This window comes from Astyanax mexicanus, chromosome 25 (assembly GCF_023375975.1).
Source record: "Astyanax mexicanus isolate ESR-SI-001 chromosome 25, AstMex3_surface, whole genome shotgun sequence".
Lineage (NCBI taxonomy): Eukaryota > Metazoa > Chordata > Actinopteri > Characiformes > Acestrorhamphidae > Astyanax > Astyanax mexicanus.
In genome coordinates, this window is record NC_064432.1 from 22,080,669 (window position 1) to 22,097,491 (window position 16,823).

The following is a 16,823-nucleotide window of genomic DNA, read 5'->3' on the forward strand; positions in this document are numbered from 1 at the left end:
TACATTATTTCTACTGTTCTATTGTTCATAAAAGCTTCTGGTTCTTGTGTTCTGATGTTATAAAACTGCAGAAACAACAGAACCATAAATCAGCTGAGAGGTTTTGGACTCAATCCAGACCACAGAACACAGTATACAGCTCTGTAAAAAAACAATTAAGAGACAAATTCAGTTTCTGAATCAGTTTCTCTGATTTTGCTATTTATAGGTTTATGTTTGAGTAAAATGAACATTGTTGTTTTATTCTATAAACTACAGACAACTTTTCTGCAAAATTCCAAATAAAAATATTTTCATTTAGAGCATTTATTTGCAGAAAATGAGAAATGGCTGAAATAACAAAAAAGAGCAGAGCTTTCAGACCTCAAATAATGCAAAGAAAACAAGTTCATATTCATAAAGTTTTTAGGAGTTCAGAAATCAATATTTGGTGAATAAACCCTGTTTTTAATCACAGTTTTCATGCATCTTGGCATTTTATCCTCCACCAGTCTTACACACTGCTTTTGGATAACTTTATGCTGCTTTACTTCTGGTGCAAAAATTCAGGTAGTTCAGTTTGGTGGTTTGATGGCTTGTGATCATCCATCTTCCTCTTGATTACATTCCAGATGTTTTTAATTTGGTAAAATAAAAGAAAGAAGTGTCTTATTTTTTCCAGAGCTACAAATACTATTAAGTCTAGTGGGAATAACTTGCGTTATCTGTCTAGGTAATTATTAATTAGCTAGATCAGATGAGTTAGACTGTTCCACGCTAACAGCAGACTTACTGAATAAAAACAACAAAAAAGTTTTTTTCATGTGACCAACAGCACAATAACAGCACATGATCAATAATAGTATAATTAACTAACTCGTTATCTATCTGACAGCTTTATTACAACTATAACTGATCTGTTCCAGCCAATAATGCCTGTCAATTACTTAATTACTAAGTGTAGCTCCGCCTTCTTATGATGAAATAAAATAGTAGAATACGTTTAAAAACTCATTTGACCGTTTAGCTCAGTGAAAACTGTTCCAACTGTTGGAATTGCTGAAAATCTGGGGATGGAAAGAAAGTTTAGAAAATAAAAATTTTATGAAAAATAGCTGCTGTTTGAGCTGTTTGTCATTAAAACAAATGGGGATGGGCAGAGCTAAACATCATACTGCAACCAGCCAGCAGAGGCACTAGACCTGTGGTTGGTGATTTCATTGATTTAGATTAAATAAAAATCATTACTAATATTAATTTCCCACTTTTATTGTAAACTATTTAAAATAATTATTTGTAACTATTTAAATCTGCATTTTGTATTATTAAAATATATAAAATTTACCTGACTTTTGATTTAGATACATTTTTAAACAATTTTATTAAATTAAATCTGAATAAACAAAATACTGGTTACATTATTAATCTAATTATTTGATAAGAGAACAATCATGGTACTCTAATTCTTCACCTAAAACTTTCTTTAGCACAGTGTTTGTACTAAGTTGAAGCTAAGTTGCTAACTTGCTAATAGATTACGCTTTAAAGATTAAGGAACTGGTTCACCAGCTTGTTGCTGTCAGATCATGTTGGACCAATCAGCCATTAAATCACTGAGCCAACCAATCAAGACTCAAGCTCTTTGTAGAGGATGTCTTTGGCTACGTTCCAAAACCAGTTTCCGTATCCCAGTCTTGTTTACTTAACATGAGGGAATATTAAACTGGTTTTGGATCAGCCGTGGGGGACCACCTTTAAAAAAGACCCTCTACCCCAGAACATACGGACGCAGTGTTCACAGTTACAGGTCATCAGACTCGGGGATCTCGGGGGGCTCCACGGGGATGGTGGGCAGGATGAGGGGCAGGCCGTCGGAGATCCAGCCCTGGGCGGTCCTGTTGAAGGTGGGCCGCTTGGCTGCAGGGTCCTGAAGCTCAGGGTATCTCTGTGGGTTCAGGTCGACCTCCGGGAGCTTGAAGGTGATTCCTCGAGGGGCTTTCTCAAATCCTCCGAATGGTGTGGCCACCCTGGAGAAACATCAAAGACACAGAATTATGAAGAAGCTAAATTTGTGAAAATTAGAATTGATTTTGATCTCATGTCAAGATTTATAACTAGTCACAACAATTCGTTTGATATACAGCTAGCAAATTCTAGTTGAATATCATTCAAAAGTTACTTTATTCCAGTAATTCAGTTGAAAATGTGAAACTCATATATTATATAGATGTATTAAACACACAGAGTGATCTATTTTAAGCGTTTATTTATTTTATTGTTGATGATTATGGCTTACAGTCAATGAAAATCCAAAAATCAGCATCTCAGAAAATTAGAATATTATATAAAACCTGATGGTACTTTAGGCAGTGTGGGCAGTGTGCCAAGTCCTGCTGGAAAATGAAAGCCGCATCTCCATAAAAGTTGTCAGCAGAGGGAAGCATGAAGTGCTGTAAGATTTTTTGAGAAAACAGTGAATTTGCACTGAATTTGGATTTGATACAGTATAACACAGTGGATCAACACCAGCAGATGACATGTCTCTCCAAACCATCACTGATCATCAGTAAATTGTACATTTCATTTAAAGTAAATCAAGGGAGCAGAGTCTGGAGGAAGAGTGGAGAGACACACAGTCCCAACTGCTCGAGGTCTAGTGTGAAGTTTCCACCAATCAGTGATGTGATCTGCTGGTGTTGATCCACTGTATTTTATTATCAAGTTTAAAGTCAGTGCAGAGTTTTCCTGGAAATTGACAACTTTCATGGATATGCGGATTTCATTTTCCAGCAGTTTCACATTTTGAACTGAATTATTGAAATATTATCATATTCTATATTCTGCATTAGTAGAATATAGAATATCAGTCAGTGTCTGATAAAACAATTTCATCTCTAAAATGAGTACAACTTTCTCCCAAATGTCATCAACTTTAAAATGAAAGTCATTTTGCATCATTCCTATTTGAATTTGGAGTATACATTTCAATAACATTAATTTATTAGCATTATCACACACTGCTTTTTTGTTCTCATTGCTAACCCCTAATTTCCTTGCATATGATCTTGTGGATGGCTTGTAGGTGGTACTCTGAGTTTTTAGTTTGACTGTTTACGGTACATTATCTAAAATATTTGAGAAACACTGATGTAGATGAACTGGGTTTCAGTGGACTGACCCTGCAGCTACTGACCAGCAGAAGGAGCCACTGGACAAAAACATCTCCAAACTGAAGCACCACCAGTCCCTCAGACCAGTTCACACTCACTGTCTGGAACTGAAGGGTTTCAAGGATATTTTCTACATGGTAGATTAATGAAAAAAATTAAGGGACACGTTTACCCCTGATCTAAACCTGATGAACTGAGATGATGATTTGAGGTAATTTGAGATGAGCACCTCTAGGAACTCCTTCAAGATGCTGAGAAAACTATTCCAGGTGACTCATGAACAGTGTGCAGATCTGTCCTCAAAGATAAATGCTTTAGAAGAATCTAAAGTATAAAACATATATATCCTGGTTTGTTTAATACTTTTTGATTACATGTCTTGCCACAGGTATCTGTGTCAGCAGGTGGCGCTGCAGTCGTACCTGTTAAAGCTCTTGTAATCGGGCATCTCCAGCCGGGGTTCAGGAACGGGCATCCTGAGCTTCAGTGTTTCAGCCAGATCAGGGTCGTTGATGATGGCCTCCTCCCAGGGCGAGTGGTAGGATTTGGGCAGGGCTGTGGCGTTGAACCTCTCAGGTGGAACGTCCTTTAAGGGGCCGCCGTAACCTGAATTAAATCCAATTAAACTAAAATAAATAACTGTTATTTTATGTCTATTGGATTGGAAACCTTTGCTTAACATTTTTTTTATTATTGATATTGACCTTTTTGTTCACAAGCCATCCCTAAAAACTAAAATAAACATAAAAATTACATCATAATTACATACAGTTAGTAAAAATAAGCACTTTTAATTTGCCTCTTTGGTTTTAGCTCTGTTTTTTTTCTAGTGCAGTGGCTGGGGCTAAACTATTGCTCCATTGCAGTTTAAACTTTTTCGGTATCACTTTAAAATAAGACTACCTTTATAAAGGGTTTATAAATGGTTTACAATTAGTTTATTAATGGTTACTTATTAGGTTGTAAATGCCTTAAAAACCATTAATAATCAGTTATAGCACATATGTAGAATGGGCCTAAGTGTTAAAAAATAATAAAAGAAATGTAATTTTGTTCACCTACCTGGTGCAATCTCCTCAGGGTTGGCGGGGTTTCGGGGGTCAGGCGTGTTTGGAGGGGTTTTGGATTTATTTTCTGCATTTTCAGCTCCAGTCTGGTCTTCACTCTGTTTAAACAGTACAGATATCACACAGATTAGCTGTGTTACTGATTTATCTCTTTTGCTAACATGCTAATCTCTTATTTTCCTTTTCATTTGCACTCAGATCTCAAAATTTCCAAGGTTTAAAATGAATTTTAACAGAAATGATCCTTCAAGTTGGAAAAGTCTTACAAACTCAAAAGAGTTTAAAATCCAAGATGGCTGCTCTGCACATCAACAGTAGTAAAAAATTGTAGGGTTACACAGTTTATTATCACTTCACAAAACTCTCGAATTCTATATGTGGACTTCTATGGTGTAGATGCACAATTTAAGATGCCAATTTAACCTCCAACTGTAGCTTTTTACAAAAAACAGTCCTACACTGCAGTGAAGTTTAACCAGCTGAAGAGCTAAAGTGCTGTGAACCCAGTGTTAGATGTGGTACAGTCCGGTCTCTGGTGCTTTCAGAGTGTTTATGGCTCTTAAAGGGCAGGAAAGACTATCCTCCACTGGGCCCGAGCCCATCCAAACACTCAGCCGGCCCACTGGGGGTGCCATGGAGAAGAGTTTACAGGGCAAAGAGCAGCCAGCATAAACACTCTGTTAATATAGGAGTTCTCCAAGGGTTCTGCAGCAAAGCCAATGATTATAAATAGAACAATACGACATCTGAAAGACCTATACAGAACCATTTAAATGCTAAAATGCTAAAATGGGGTTCCATGTAGAGCTCTTCTTATTCCTTCCTACTGAAAATGGACACTTTTTGGTAATATTCACAAATTTGTCACCAATCTTTAGAATGATTAAACCTTTCAAAGAACAATCAAAGCACCCAAATAGTAAATTGAGCCATTGCCATTAAGTTTTTTTTAACAATTCTATATTTGTCAAGAGTTTTTAGTAAAAGCAATGGTTCTAAAACGATTTATGTAAACTCTATAAAATATATGGGTCCTTGAGTGCACCAATAATGGCAATACCAATGCACCAATAGTGGCAGTACCAACAATGCAAAATTTGCAAATGCAATGCAAAAGTTGTTAAAATATCATAACCAAAATCTAGAAGTGGTAAATCCTGGAGTAGTGTTTCCTTAATGGACATGGAGTTATCTCAGTAGACCAAGGCAGTTCGGACAAAAATACATGGGTGGATTTTTCCTTCCTGGGCCTAAATTTACCACCACTAGATCTATCCAGGAAATTGGGATAAAATCCAGGGTTGGATTTTTCCTTTCTGGATTTGGATTTACCAACACTAGATCTGCCCATGCAGTTGAAACAAAATCCAGGGGTAGATTATCCTTTCTGAACCTGGATTTAAAACCACCACTAGATCTGCCCAGGCAGTTGGGACGAAATCCAGAGGAAGATTTTTTCTTTCTGGACCTGGATTTCTTACCACTAGATCTGCCTAAACAGTTGGAACAAAATAGTGAGGTGGATCTTTTCCTCTCTGGACTTGGATTTACCACCGCTAGAGCTGCCCAGACAATTGGAACAAAATCCAGTTGTAGAGTTTTCCCGTTCTGGACCTGGATTTTTCACCACTACAGCTGCTCAGACAGTTGGGACAAAATCCTGAGGCAGAATATTCCTTTCTAAACCTGGATTTACCACCACTAGTTCTGTCCAAGCAGTTGGAACAAAATCCAGGGGTGGATTTTTCCTTTCTGGACCTGGATTTACCACCGCCAGAGCTGCCCTGGGAGTTGAAATAAAATCCAAAAGGTGGAGTTTTTTCTTTTCCGGACCTGGATTTACCACCACTGGTAAAATCCTTGTAGAAAAGTGTTAAAATGCGACACATTCCTAAGCGTCCGCTGGTGGTGATAACTGAAGTGGGCCGGTGAGCCCTCGTGTTATCGCACAACCCAGAGGGGAAACATTTGGAAGGGCGTGAAGCACGTGTCCAGTGCTATCTCCCATGTGCGACTGCCATCCGAGCACACTGGCGTGAGTGTTATCCACAGCCTGAGTTAGATACTGATTCCACAACACAATGCTACAGGGGTTGGACAGTGAAACTGAAACACCTGGTTTTAGAGCACAATAATTTATTGATAATTTATAGTGGTGACGGACAGTTCTGGTGGAAACAGGAGAGTTGAGCTGCACATTGAATTCTGCGTCATTTGATCTGCCGTGGTTTTATGTTTTTTGGATACAATCCGGGTTAGCACCCGAACATCCCTTTCAGACAGCTTCCTCTTACAGCGTCCACAGTTAATCCCGTTGGATGTGGTTGGTCCTTCTTGGTGGTATGCTGACATTACCCTGGATACCGTGGCTCTTGATGCATCACAAAGACTTGCTGTCTTGGTCACAGATGATCCAGGAAGACGTGCACCAACAAAATGTTGTCCTCTTTTGAACTCTGGTATGTCACCCATAATGTTGTTTACATTGCAATATTTTGAGCAAATCTGTGCTCTTACTCTGCTAATTGAACCTTCACACTCTGCTCTTAGTGGTGCAATGTGCAATTAATGAAGATTGGCCACCAGGCTGCCCCAATTTAGCCATAAAACCTCCCACACTAAAATGACAGGTGTTTTTGTGTCATTGTCCAACCCCTGTAGCTCCAGAGCTAATTGTTGGAGTGTAAGCTCTTTTTTTTGTCTACTTTATCCCATTATTTGTTAGTTATCTGATGCGCTTGATTTTAGAGGTGTGAACAGTTGTTGTTTTAATCTTCTCTGTGTCAGTGTTTTACTCACGTTCAGAATTGCGTTAGCTTCATTCTGAATACTTTCGAAGGTGTACTTCTCGGAGCGGCGCTGGCGCATCTTGAAGAGGCGGGATCCTCGGTTGGAGAGCAGTGACAGCTCCTCCAGCATGATGTCTTTAGGGGTGGAGAGCTTCTTACCCAGATCCATCGTATCACCTGAACAGTGTACATCATACACATCACACATACACTACACAACACATCACAACAGCCCTGACCTCGCAATACACCCTTACACACACCAGCTACGCTTCCATCCAGACACCAGTGGACAGAAGGGGGGGCAGGGGGGGCAACTGTTGACCAAAAAAAAAAAAGTGACCAGTTGTGTCCCAATTGCATAAGTAGTATACTAAAAAGAATGTATTACATGCCGTCCATGTTGTTTTGAGACAGTGAGACTTGTTCTGTTTACAAAATAAACCTTTGAGATTAAAGAAAATATTATGGTATAGGAGTGTTTGTATAGTGTACGAGTGTTCGTACAGTTCTAACTGTGGATTTTATCTAAACTACATACTCAAACACTAGTCATTGTAAGCAAGTAGTATGCAATTGGGACGCACCCTTTGAGTTTTGATGCATTATTACTCATATATTGCTTATAAATTGCGTTAAAAGTTGATGGACACAGAGCTGCTGTGTCAGAAGGCTTAAAATTACAAACTAATACATTCCTAAAAATAAAAAAGTGACAAAAAAATAAGTCCTTTCATAATTTGCAAATAAATCCAAAAAGTTTAAATTAAAAGAAGCTTAAAGAATGTATGTACTGTATGTAGTAATGCAACTTGCAATAAAGCATGCAGTATTAAAACACTAATATAGGATTTAGTCAGTGGGTTTAATTGTTAAACAGCATAACATAAATGTTAGTAATATTACTGTAGTAAAACCCACTCTGTGACATTTACACTCATATAATTCAGTTCACAATACAGAATGGTGTGTGTACACAATGTTAGACATTCATACACATCGCTCAACACTTTAGTTTTTTGTTAGTGTGGAACGAGGCCATAGCCATTCTGCTAACACTTCAGTAGTGATGTTGGACGAGGCTTGTAGCCATTGTGCTAACATTGTGGTAGCCTGCATGCTAATGCTATGTTTGCCAGTGCTTACCCAGATACACCTAAGCTACCTTCACATGTAGGCAAGGTGAGGGAAACTTGTTAGGCAGCATTTTATACAATGATTCTTCACAACAGCAGTTGCAATGTTGGATGAGACTGGTAGCAATGTGTGATGTGGGACATAGCTGGTGCTAACCCAGAGAATTATGGCAGCCGGTGCTCTAACACGATAGTGATGTTGGATGAGGCTTGTGGCCGGCGTGATATCATTGTGGTAGCAATCTTAGATATGGGCAGTAGCCGGGGAGCTAACACTTTGGTAGTGATGTTGGACAAGAGCAGTAGCCAGGGAGCTAACATTGTAGTAGTGATGCTAACACTGTGGTAATGGTGCTAACACTGTGGTAGTGATGCTATCATTGTGGAAGTGATGCTAACACTGTGGTAGTGATGTTAGACGGGGCAGCAGCAACATATTAAATAGTTGTGTTGGACGACGTCCTAATCTATGTAAAAAGGTGCTCTTATCGTTCCTCTTTTTAATTTGTATGTTGCTTCTTTTTGTAAAGAAGCATAAGATGCTAACATGCTAACTTTGTCTAATTAGGGAATGTGGGACACATCCAACAACAGCACTTGTCTTGATTTAGCAACACAGTAAATGGAAAAAGAATCAGTAACTTGTCCAATGGGTCCACATTGGGGGACAGTACCGCATGGGGCCAATCAGAACGGGCTGTTTTAAGGGGCCTCATAGCTGCTGTGTTTAAGTACTGTGGTTCATGAGGGCCACGAGGGGCCCATGTTTCAGAGCCCGTCTAAATCACTGGAGGTTTGGGCTCAGAGACAGAGCGTAGAGCAGCTGTCCGTGGTCTTCACTCTGTCCTCACTCCAGCACCACGCAGTTGTCCACCGTCCACCCCCTGTCCCCCCCCTGTCCCCTCCCCCAACATCACCTCTCAACTCTAAAATAACCCCTCTCCAAACGCCAGCGACAGAAGGATCCAGCGCTCCGGCTCTCAGAGCAGCCGCGGGCGTATTTTTGGCCGGTAAAGGGGAATGTGTCCGTGAACCTCTCCCAAACCTTGCCCTGGAATTCTCCCAGAGGCGGAGAGCTCTGCGGAGCCACACGAGAAGACCGGACCCCGCGGGCCGGCCGTGACGAGGCGGTCTGGGGGTTTTAGTGCGGTGGTTATTAAAGGTGTAAAAATGAATCAGTGAGTTTTGATTCATTTATCTAAAGATGGCGATGCAACTGCATCAACTGTAACATTAGCAGAGCTTACAATATTCAAATCCTCCAAGTCAGCAAATTTATCTGAATTCCACATTTTAAATAGGTTCTTCATAAAATAACATTTTAATTGATCCTTCATCACATTTGAGTATTAGAAGCATTTTCCAAAATAACTCACAATTGCAATGGGAAGAATTATTGAACTGAATGACCTGAACGAAAACTGATCAGCTAAAAAGAGATAAATTATACTATAATTTTATTTTCACTGAATCATTAACCAAATAATTTGAATCATCTTATCATATTAAATATGTAACTTTTTATGATATATTAAATTATTTTCCAAATAATTGTCATTGAACTTAATGATGGTACAAATTGAATGAATTTTGACTTTTTATGATAAACTAAATAGTTTTTTATAAAAAGTCATATTTGTATTGACTCATGGATCCTGAGGCATTGAACTGTTTGAAAAAGAATCTTAATAAAACTGATTCATGAAATTCAGTATTTTCATGATTTACTTAATTATTTAATTAAGAGTTGTATGTATGTAATTATGATTTTTTGTACAATGTATTGAATTGTTTTAAAATGAATGAAAATTGTATCAAATCATGACATTTGACTCTTCATTATGTATTGAATTGTTTCAAAGTGAATCATAATTAAATCAAATCATGGAATTTAAAACTTTTACTGATGTACTGAACAGTGTGATAAAGTATCATAATTAGATCAAATCAGTAATGTTAACATTTCTATGTGCATAATATTTTTTCATGAATAGTTAAATTATGAAGTACTTGTGAATCTTTTGATTCACTGAATCAGATTTCCATGGATGTGCAATGAATCATTTCATTTGTAATGAATCGTGCCTGAATGAATCATACTGATTTGTTTTACTGAATCGTGTTGTAGTAAGGTGTGAGATTTAACGATGCAGTGAATCGACTCCTAAAGAGCAGAGTCGAGTGAATCGGTTGTGAGTTCAGAGGGGTGGAGGTCGGTGGGGGTGTGGTTATGGAGGTGCTGTACCATTGGCACCACCGTGGACTTCACGGCAAATGGCGGCCGCCTGCATCTTCCTCTCGCCAGATGAGAGCGTGCTGAAGCGCGACATGATGCCGTTTCCTATTGGGATTAAACGAGTGGAAAGAAGCTGACACAAGTGTGGCACATGTAAATATGGACCATTTCTATTGGCCAAATTATCTTAAAGTTTAAATTAAAGCTGTACACTGTATTTGTAACACTCTATTTGTATGTCTGTTTGCATACGGGGTGTGTTCCCTAGTATCTGACACTCACCATCAGTGTGTATTCATTCCACATAATCATTCCACATTATTATTATATATATTATAGCACCCCTCTATAGCACATCTTTGGATTCATCATTGATAAAAGGCCTGGTGGAGGAGGTGGAGGAGTAAATGGAGCATGCTGAACATGTGAACATGATCTGATCTGGTGTGATGAGTTAGTTGGTGGAATTGATGGAGTTGTTGGTGTTGATGGAAATATGTGTACGATGAAAGAACATTTATATCCATTTTTACCAGAAATATCCACATTCTGGCTGGAAATTTGAAGGAACACATTATAAAACACTTCTAAAATTCCACAGACATTTTCTGGCAACCCACTGTCACAAATTACAGTTACAGCTCTGGAAAAAATTAAGAGATCACTTCAGTTTCTGAATAACTTTCTCTGATTTTGCTATTTATAGCTATATGTTTGAGTAAAATGAACATTGTTGTTTTATTCTATAAACTACAGACAATATTTCTCCCAAATTCGAAATAAGAATATTGTCATTTAGAGCATTTATTTGCAGAAAATGAGAAATGACTGAAATAACAAAAAAGATGCAGAGCTTTCAGACCTCAAATAATGCAAAGAAAACAAGTTCATATTCATAAAGTTTTAAGAGTTCAGAAATCAATATTTGGTGGAATAACCCTGGTTTTTAATCACAGTTTTTTTATGCATCTTGGCATGTTCTCCTCCACCAGTCTTACACACTGCTTTTGGATAACTTTATGCTGCTTTACTCCTGGTGCAAAAATTCAAGCAGTTCAGTTTGGTTTGATGGCTTATGATCATCCATCTTCCTCTTGATTATATTCAAGAGGTTTTCAATTTGATAAAATAAAAAAAACTCATCATTTTTAAGTGGTCTCTTATTTTTTTCCAGAGCTGTATTTTACATTTACTGCTCAAGGACTGGCTTTTTCCACCAAGCTTCAGTGAAGAGAGGCTGCTTTACCATTAGTTTGGCTAATGTTGTGTTATTTCATGGTCATGGTGCATTAGCATGCTTAGCATTGCAACGCTGGTATACACATCACTACCACAACATCAGTCTAGCCCATCATTTCTATCACGCCTTTAGTAGTAAAAGCTTTTTACCAACTACCTAATACCTAATTTTCCTTCTTCTCTACATCTGAGACAAGAACCTTTGAGGAATGGCCTAAAAAGTGGAGTACAAACTCAACATCCATAATTCTCTTAATTAACCATGGGTGTGTTTTGGGCATAGCATGAAATAAACCAATCAGTGTGCCAGTTGTCATTCCCTTTAAAAGCCTGGTGCTCTCGGACTTTGGCGCATTTGTATCTTAACAGTGCAGAGCTTTTGCGTGTCTAAGCAGAGGATACTGACTGGCACTCCTGCATGGCTAAGATAGGATTGGGCAACTGACTATTTACTGTTGTCAGGGTTTTAATCAGTCAGTGGTGCACTTGTATCTACAGCCCCCAAGATAGAAACATGCCCATTGGTGTAAATATATTCCTAAACTTCAACGCTATTTGAACGGTTTGGCGCAAGACATGAAAATGGACTGTTGACAGGGTTGACAGGGTGTAAGATAGCGATGAGCATCACGACACGCCCTGTGCAGGGTCTACGATAGGGCACTAAGTCCAAACCAATCTAAACCACCATCCAACATCCAAACCTAACCCCACCAGCATGTCTTTGATCATGTTCAGAAGAGTAAAGGTAGGACTCACTTTAAAATAAGCTGGGATTGAATGGGAGTTGTACAGGACAGGATGTCACATGTTCTGGATGCGTTATGAATTATTGGACGGGCTGTGGACTGGACAGGCTGCTGATTGGACATCATGTTCTAGAATGCGTCAGTGAGAAATCTAGCCTTGGTCTTGCCAAGGCAAACATTCAGCACTCGATGTAGTGCGTCCCTATGGCCCGGCGTGCCAACCTGACCTTATTAAAGACTTCAGAACATGTGCACCCACTATTTTTATATCACTGTCATCCTGGAGGATCACACTCTATCTAAAAATCTATATCTCTATCCATAAATCTACAGCTCCAAAAAAAAAGTTCAAAATGTTCAGTTTCTCTGATTTTACTAAGTTTGAGTAAAATGTAACATTGCATGATTCTATAAACTATGGACAACATTTCTTGCAAATTTCAAATAAAAATATATAGTCATTTAGAGCATTTTGTTGGAGTAATGGTCAAAATAATCTAAAGAAAAACAAGTTCATACTAGGTGGAATAACCCTGGTTTTTAATCACAGCTTTCATGCATCTTGGCATCATGTTCTCCTCCACCAGTCTTACACACTGCTTTTGGATAACTTTATGCCACTCCTGATGCAACAATTCAAGCAGTTCAGTTTGGTTTGATGGCTTATGCTCATCCATCTTCCTCTTGATTATATTCGAGATGGGAATCCAATGGGGTTGAGGTCTGGAGATTGAGCATCAGTAATGTTTTAAGTTATTTATATACAGCTCCTGAAAAAAAGAGACCACTTAAAGATGATGAGTCTCTTTGATTTTACCAGATTAAAAACGTCTGGAATATAATCAAGAGGAAGATGTATGATCACAAGCCATCAAACCAAACTGAACTGCTTAAAGGAGTGGCATAAAGTTATCCAAAAGCAGTGTGTAAGACTGGTGGAGGAGAACATGATGCCAAGATGCATGAAAACTGTGATTAAAAAACAGGGTTATTCCACCAAATATTGATTTCTGAACTCTTTAAAACCTTATGAATATGAACTTGTTTTTGTCTTTGCATTATTTGAGGTCTGAAAGCTCTGCATCTTTTTTGTCATTTCAGACATTTATCATTTTCTGCAAATAAATGCTCTAAATGACAAGATTTTAATTTGGAATTTGGGAGAAATGTTGTCTGTAGTTTATAGAATAAAACAACAATGTTTGCCTGTGTCTTCAAGGCAAGCTCCTGAGATGGCGGCAGCAGTATGTGGACAAACATTGTCCTGCTGAAATAGTGTACTGGAGTGTGCATTCAGAAAGGACAAGGCTACTGTTTGCAGAAACTCATTAACTCATTTACAAAGGTGATCTGGTTTTGTACAAAATTCAACCCTAAACCACAATACCAGGCCTTCTGGTCCATTCATCACCATCAGAAATAAAAAAGCACCAGTAAATGAAACACAGTTAGAGACGAATGGTGTTAAGATGAGGGTTGATGTGAGAAGGATGGAGACGACAGAGTGTTTAGTTTATTAGAAAACCTGACACCTGAAATAGAGAAGAGAGGAGCTGTAGATTAGAACAGATTAGATCATTAGAACAGTGAGGAAGATCTTCACAGGCCTTTTATCCAGACAGGAAACCAGCCAATCATCAGCTCACCCACAAAATCACTGCACAAAAAAACCCCTAAAGAATCTAAAGATCTGATCATTCTCATTCTGGGATAGTTTATGACTGATATCTATATATTTTTTGTATTATAAATAAAAATATTCTCAAAACAATATATTTAACCATTTTACATGATTCCATAAACTTTCTCATCTTAAAGTGATTTTGATTATATGGCAGATTATTTTACTTGTTTTAAAGATTATCTGCTAATGGATAATAACATTCCCAGAAAAAAAAAAATTGAAAAATTGAAAAATCTGAACCTCTGAAACCACCAAAAAGCATTAAACTGAGATACAATACGTTTAGTGCATTATCTAATTTTTAGTTTCTAATTTTGTAAAACTGTTTAAAGCCATTGTATCTACTTAAAGTTGTTTTAGTCCACTAGCAGTTTATTTTATTGGGCTCGAACATTATTTCTTGGATGGAAAATAACTTTGTTAGTGATAAAACTACTAAAATCTAGAATTAAGTTTAAAAAAAAATTAAATATTTTCTTAACAATCTCAAAATTGAAATTAGAATACATTTAAGATGATTTCTGTATTTTGCGCACCAACTTTAAGTAAATATGTGTCTTGACTTGAATTATCAAATAATTCTATTTTTGGAAATAGTTCTCATTTTTATATTTGGTCTTTTATTTTTTTTTTTACCAGCTTTAAGCCATTGTATGTAATGAGCGTGCTGTTGTATAATTGGCAGATTACTGTATTTCACTTGTTTTAAACATTATTTCCTTAAATAAGCAAAATCTGATGATGGGTTAAATCACTCTCAGTGATATAAAAACATATAAAACTAGACATTTTTCCACATTCTAAACAATCTATCACAATTTAAAAATGTGGATTAAAACATACTCAAGAGGATTTCAGAATTATAGTTTTTCAAAATTTGATTTTTGAACACCAGCATTGAGTACAATACATCTCTAATCGTCTGCAGACGATTTCTCATTTAAAACAATTTTTATTATTGATAAAAATGACTTAAAACTAGACATTGTCCTTGTTTTAATTTAATATATTCTCACCACAATGGTTAAATGAGAATGATTAGATGTTTAGACTCACCTTAAAGTAATTACGAATGATTTTAGATGATTATTTAGGTAAAATTTGGATTTTTTGGCAGCAGAACGTCTGAATATTTTCTCGTACAGAGCGTTTCTTACCTGCAGACGAGTTCTGGAAGTTGTGAGGGAAGGTAGAGAGGGTCACCCTGGGCAGTTTGATCCAGACCGAGTCTCCTCTCTCGCCCTGTCTACTCTCGACCCACTGTGGGACAACGGGGGAGATGTGGGTGGGGGGTCGAGGGCTGGAATGCCAGCTTACATCAATAGACTAATTTTAGCGCGTGTTCAACACCCCGAGCCTCACAATGCCCCGAGCTGGCTGAGGACAGGAGAGAATGGGGAAGAGGATGGGGGTGTAGTATGTTCATCGTGTGAAGTCAGGTTTGCGAAGGGGGTGGGGTGGGGGTGGGTAATCAATAAAAAATCTAATTTACTATAAAGAACAATGAATTAAACTATAGGTATTGTAACTAAAACTGTGCTAGTATCAAGTTTTGTGTCCCAGATTGTGTCTACAGTCAGTCAAACTCCTCATAGTCAAGTCTATTAAGAGCCATAGATTCTAAACTGGGGCCATGGGGTCCCCAGAGGTCAATGACGTAGAGCCAGGGGGTCTAAAAATGGCTAAAAAATTGCTAATTGCTACGCAGTTCCTACTTTATTGGTAAATTAGCCAGTTTTTTAATCACATCTTTAAAGCATCTTGGCATGCTCTCCTCCAGTCTTACACACTGATTTTAGGTGACCTTATTCCACTCCTGCTGCTGCTCCAAAAAAAAAAAAAAGAATTTAGCTTTGTTTGATGGCTTGTGACCATTTACCTTCCTCTTGATTACACTCCAAATGGCAATCCAATGGGGTTGAGGTCTGGAAATTGAGCATCAATTAATTTTAAATTGTATTGTGTTGTAGAGGTTCCTAATGGTGTCCTGCATTAGTCATGCAGATTTTGCGGTCGCATCGCATCTCACACATTTTTTAATCGATTATAGTTCTGACAATGTGATTGGCCTGTGTCTTCAAGGCAGCAGTACGTGGACAAACATTGAACTGGGGGGTCTTTAGTTTTTCCACAAGCAGATCCATAAACTTTGGCGTGAGCTAAAGAACTAAATATTGCTAATTGCTAAGCAGTTCCAACATTATCCCAGATAGTTTTGCTTTGGGATTGATGACTAGGTGGTTGCTGTGGTGTCCCAGGTCAAACCCAGGTTTTTGTGGTATGTTTTCTGAGAGAAAAGAAAAGATCAAGAACCAAGAGCCTACTCCTGGTTCAGAGCTGTTCAGAGCCCCAAAAATCCACAAGTCTGGGTCTTTCTAGGAACAACCAAACACTAAGCAACATCATAGCAATCATCTAACAGACCATAATTACTCTGTATCAACCATCAAGCACCTCCATGGCAAACACCTAGCAACAACAAGGGACAAAATCTGGGAGTGGATTCTGTATACTTTCTGGACCTGTTTTACCCACCTCGAAATGTACAGCTCTGGACAAAATTAAGAGACCACTTCAGTTTCTGAATCAGTTTCTCTGTTTTTGCTATTTATAGGTTTATGTTTGAGTAAAATGAACATTGTTGTTTTATTCTATAAACTACAGACAACATTTCTCCCAAATTCCCAATAAAAATGTTGTCATTTAGAGAATTTTTTTAGCAGAAAATGAGAAATGGCTGAAATAACAAAAAAGATGCAGAGCTTTCAGACCTC

At 37.9% G+C, this 16,823-nt stretch overlaps 2 protein-coding genes across 3 annotated transcripts in view; both read right to left on the minus strand.

Annotated features, from left to right (window-relative positions):
* Positions 1 to 1,012: 1,012 nt before the first annotated feature.
* On the minus strand, positions 1,013 to 15,369 carry myoz2b (myozenin 2b). Of its 2 annotated transcripts, XM_007232724.4 has the most exons (6): positions 15,207 to 15,368; positions 10,387 to 10,482; positions 7,016 to 7,182; positions 4,212 to 4,314; positions 3,572 to 3,755; positions 1,013 to 2,006 (listed from the first exon to the last, which is right to left on the minus strand). In XM_007232724.4, exons 2-6 carry the CDS (start codon positions 10,469 to 10,471, stop codon positions 1,781 to 1,783), a joined length of 765 nt encoding a protein of 254 aa, XP_007232786.2. In that variant the 5' UTR covers positions 10,472 to 10,482; positions 15,207 to 15,368; the 3' UTR covers positions 1,013 to 1,780. The 2 variants fall into 2 exon arrangements, with proteins under 2 accessions (XP_007232786.2, XP_007232787.2); XM_007232725.4 differs by lacking the exon at positions 10,387 to 10,482 and having other exon boundaries at positions 15,207 to 15,369.
* Positions 11,409 to 16,823, minus strand: part of LOC125787693 (uncharacterized) — an 87,298-nt gene continuing 81,883 nt past the window's right edge. The window contains exon 2 of the mRNA XM_049472279.1: positions 11,409 to 13,251. The gene's annotated coding sequence lies outside the window, so the exon portion shown is untranslated. The remainder of the gene's footprint in view (positions 13,252 to 16,823) is intronic.

What these genes read in the sequence shown, in the direction of transcription:
- myoz2b (XM_007232724.4), bottom strand. Translation starts at nt 10,471, where the DNA reads ATGTCGCGCTTCAGCACGCTCTCATCTGGCGAGAGGAAGATGCAGGCG. An exon ending in CCCTGAGGAGATTGCACCAG is followed by an intron (nt 3,756 to 4,211) that starts GTAGGTGAACAA and finishes GATTTAATTCAG; the next exon opens with GTTACGGCGGCCCCTTAAAG. An exon ending in GATTACAAGAGCTTTAACAG is followed by an intron (nt 2,007 to 3,571) that starts GTACGACTGCAG and finishes ATGTTTCTCCAG; the next exon opens with GGTGGCCACACCATTCGGAG.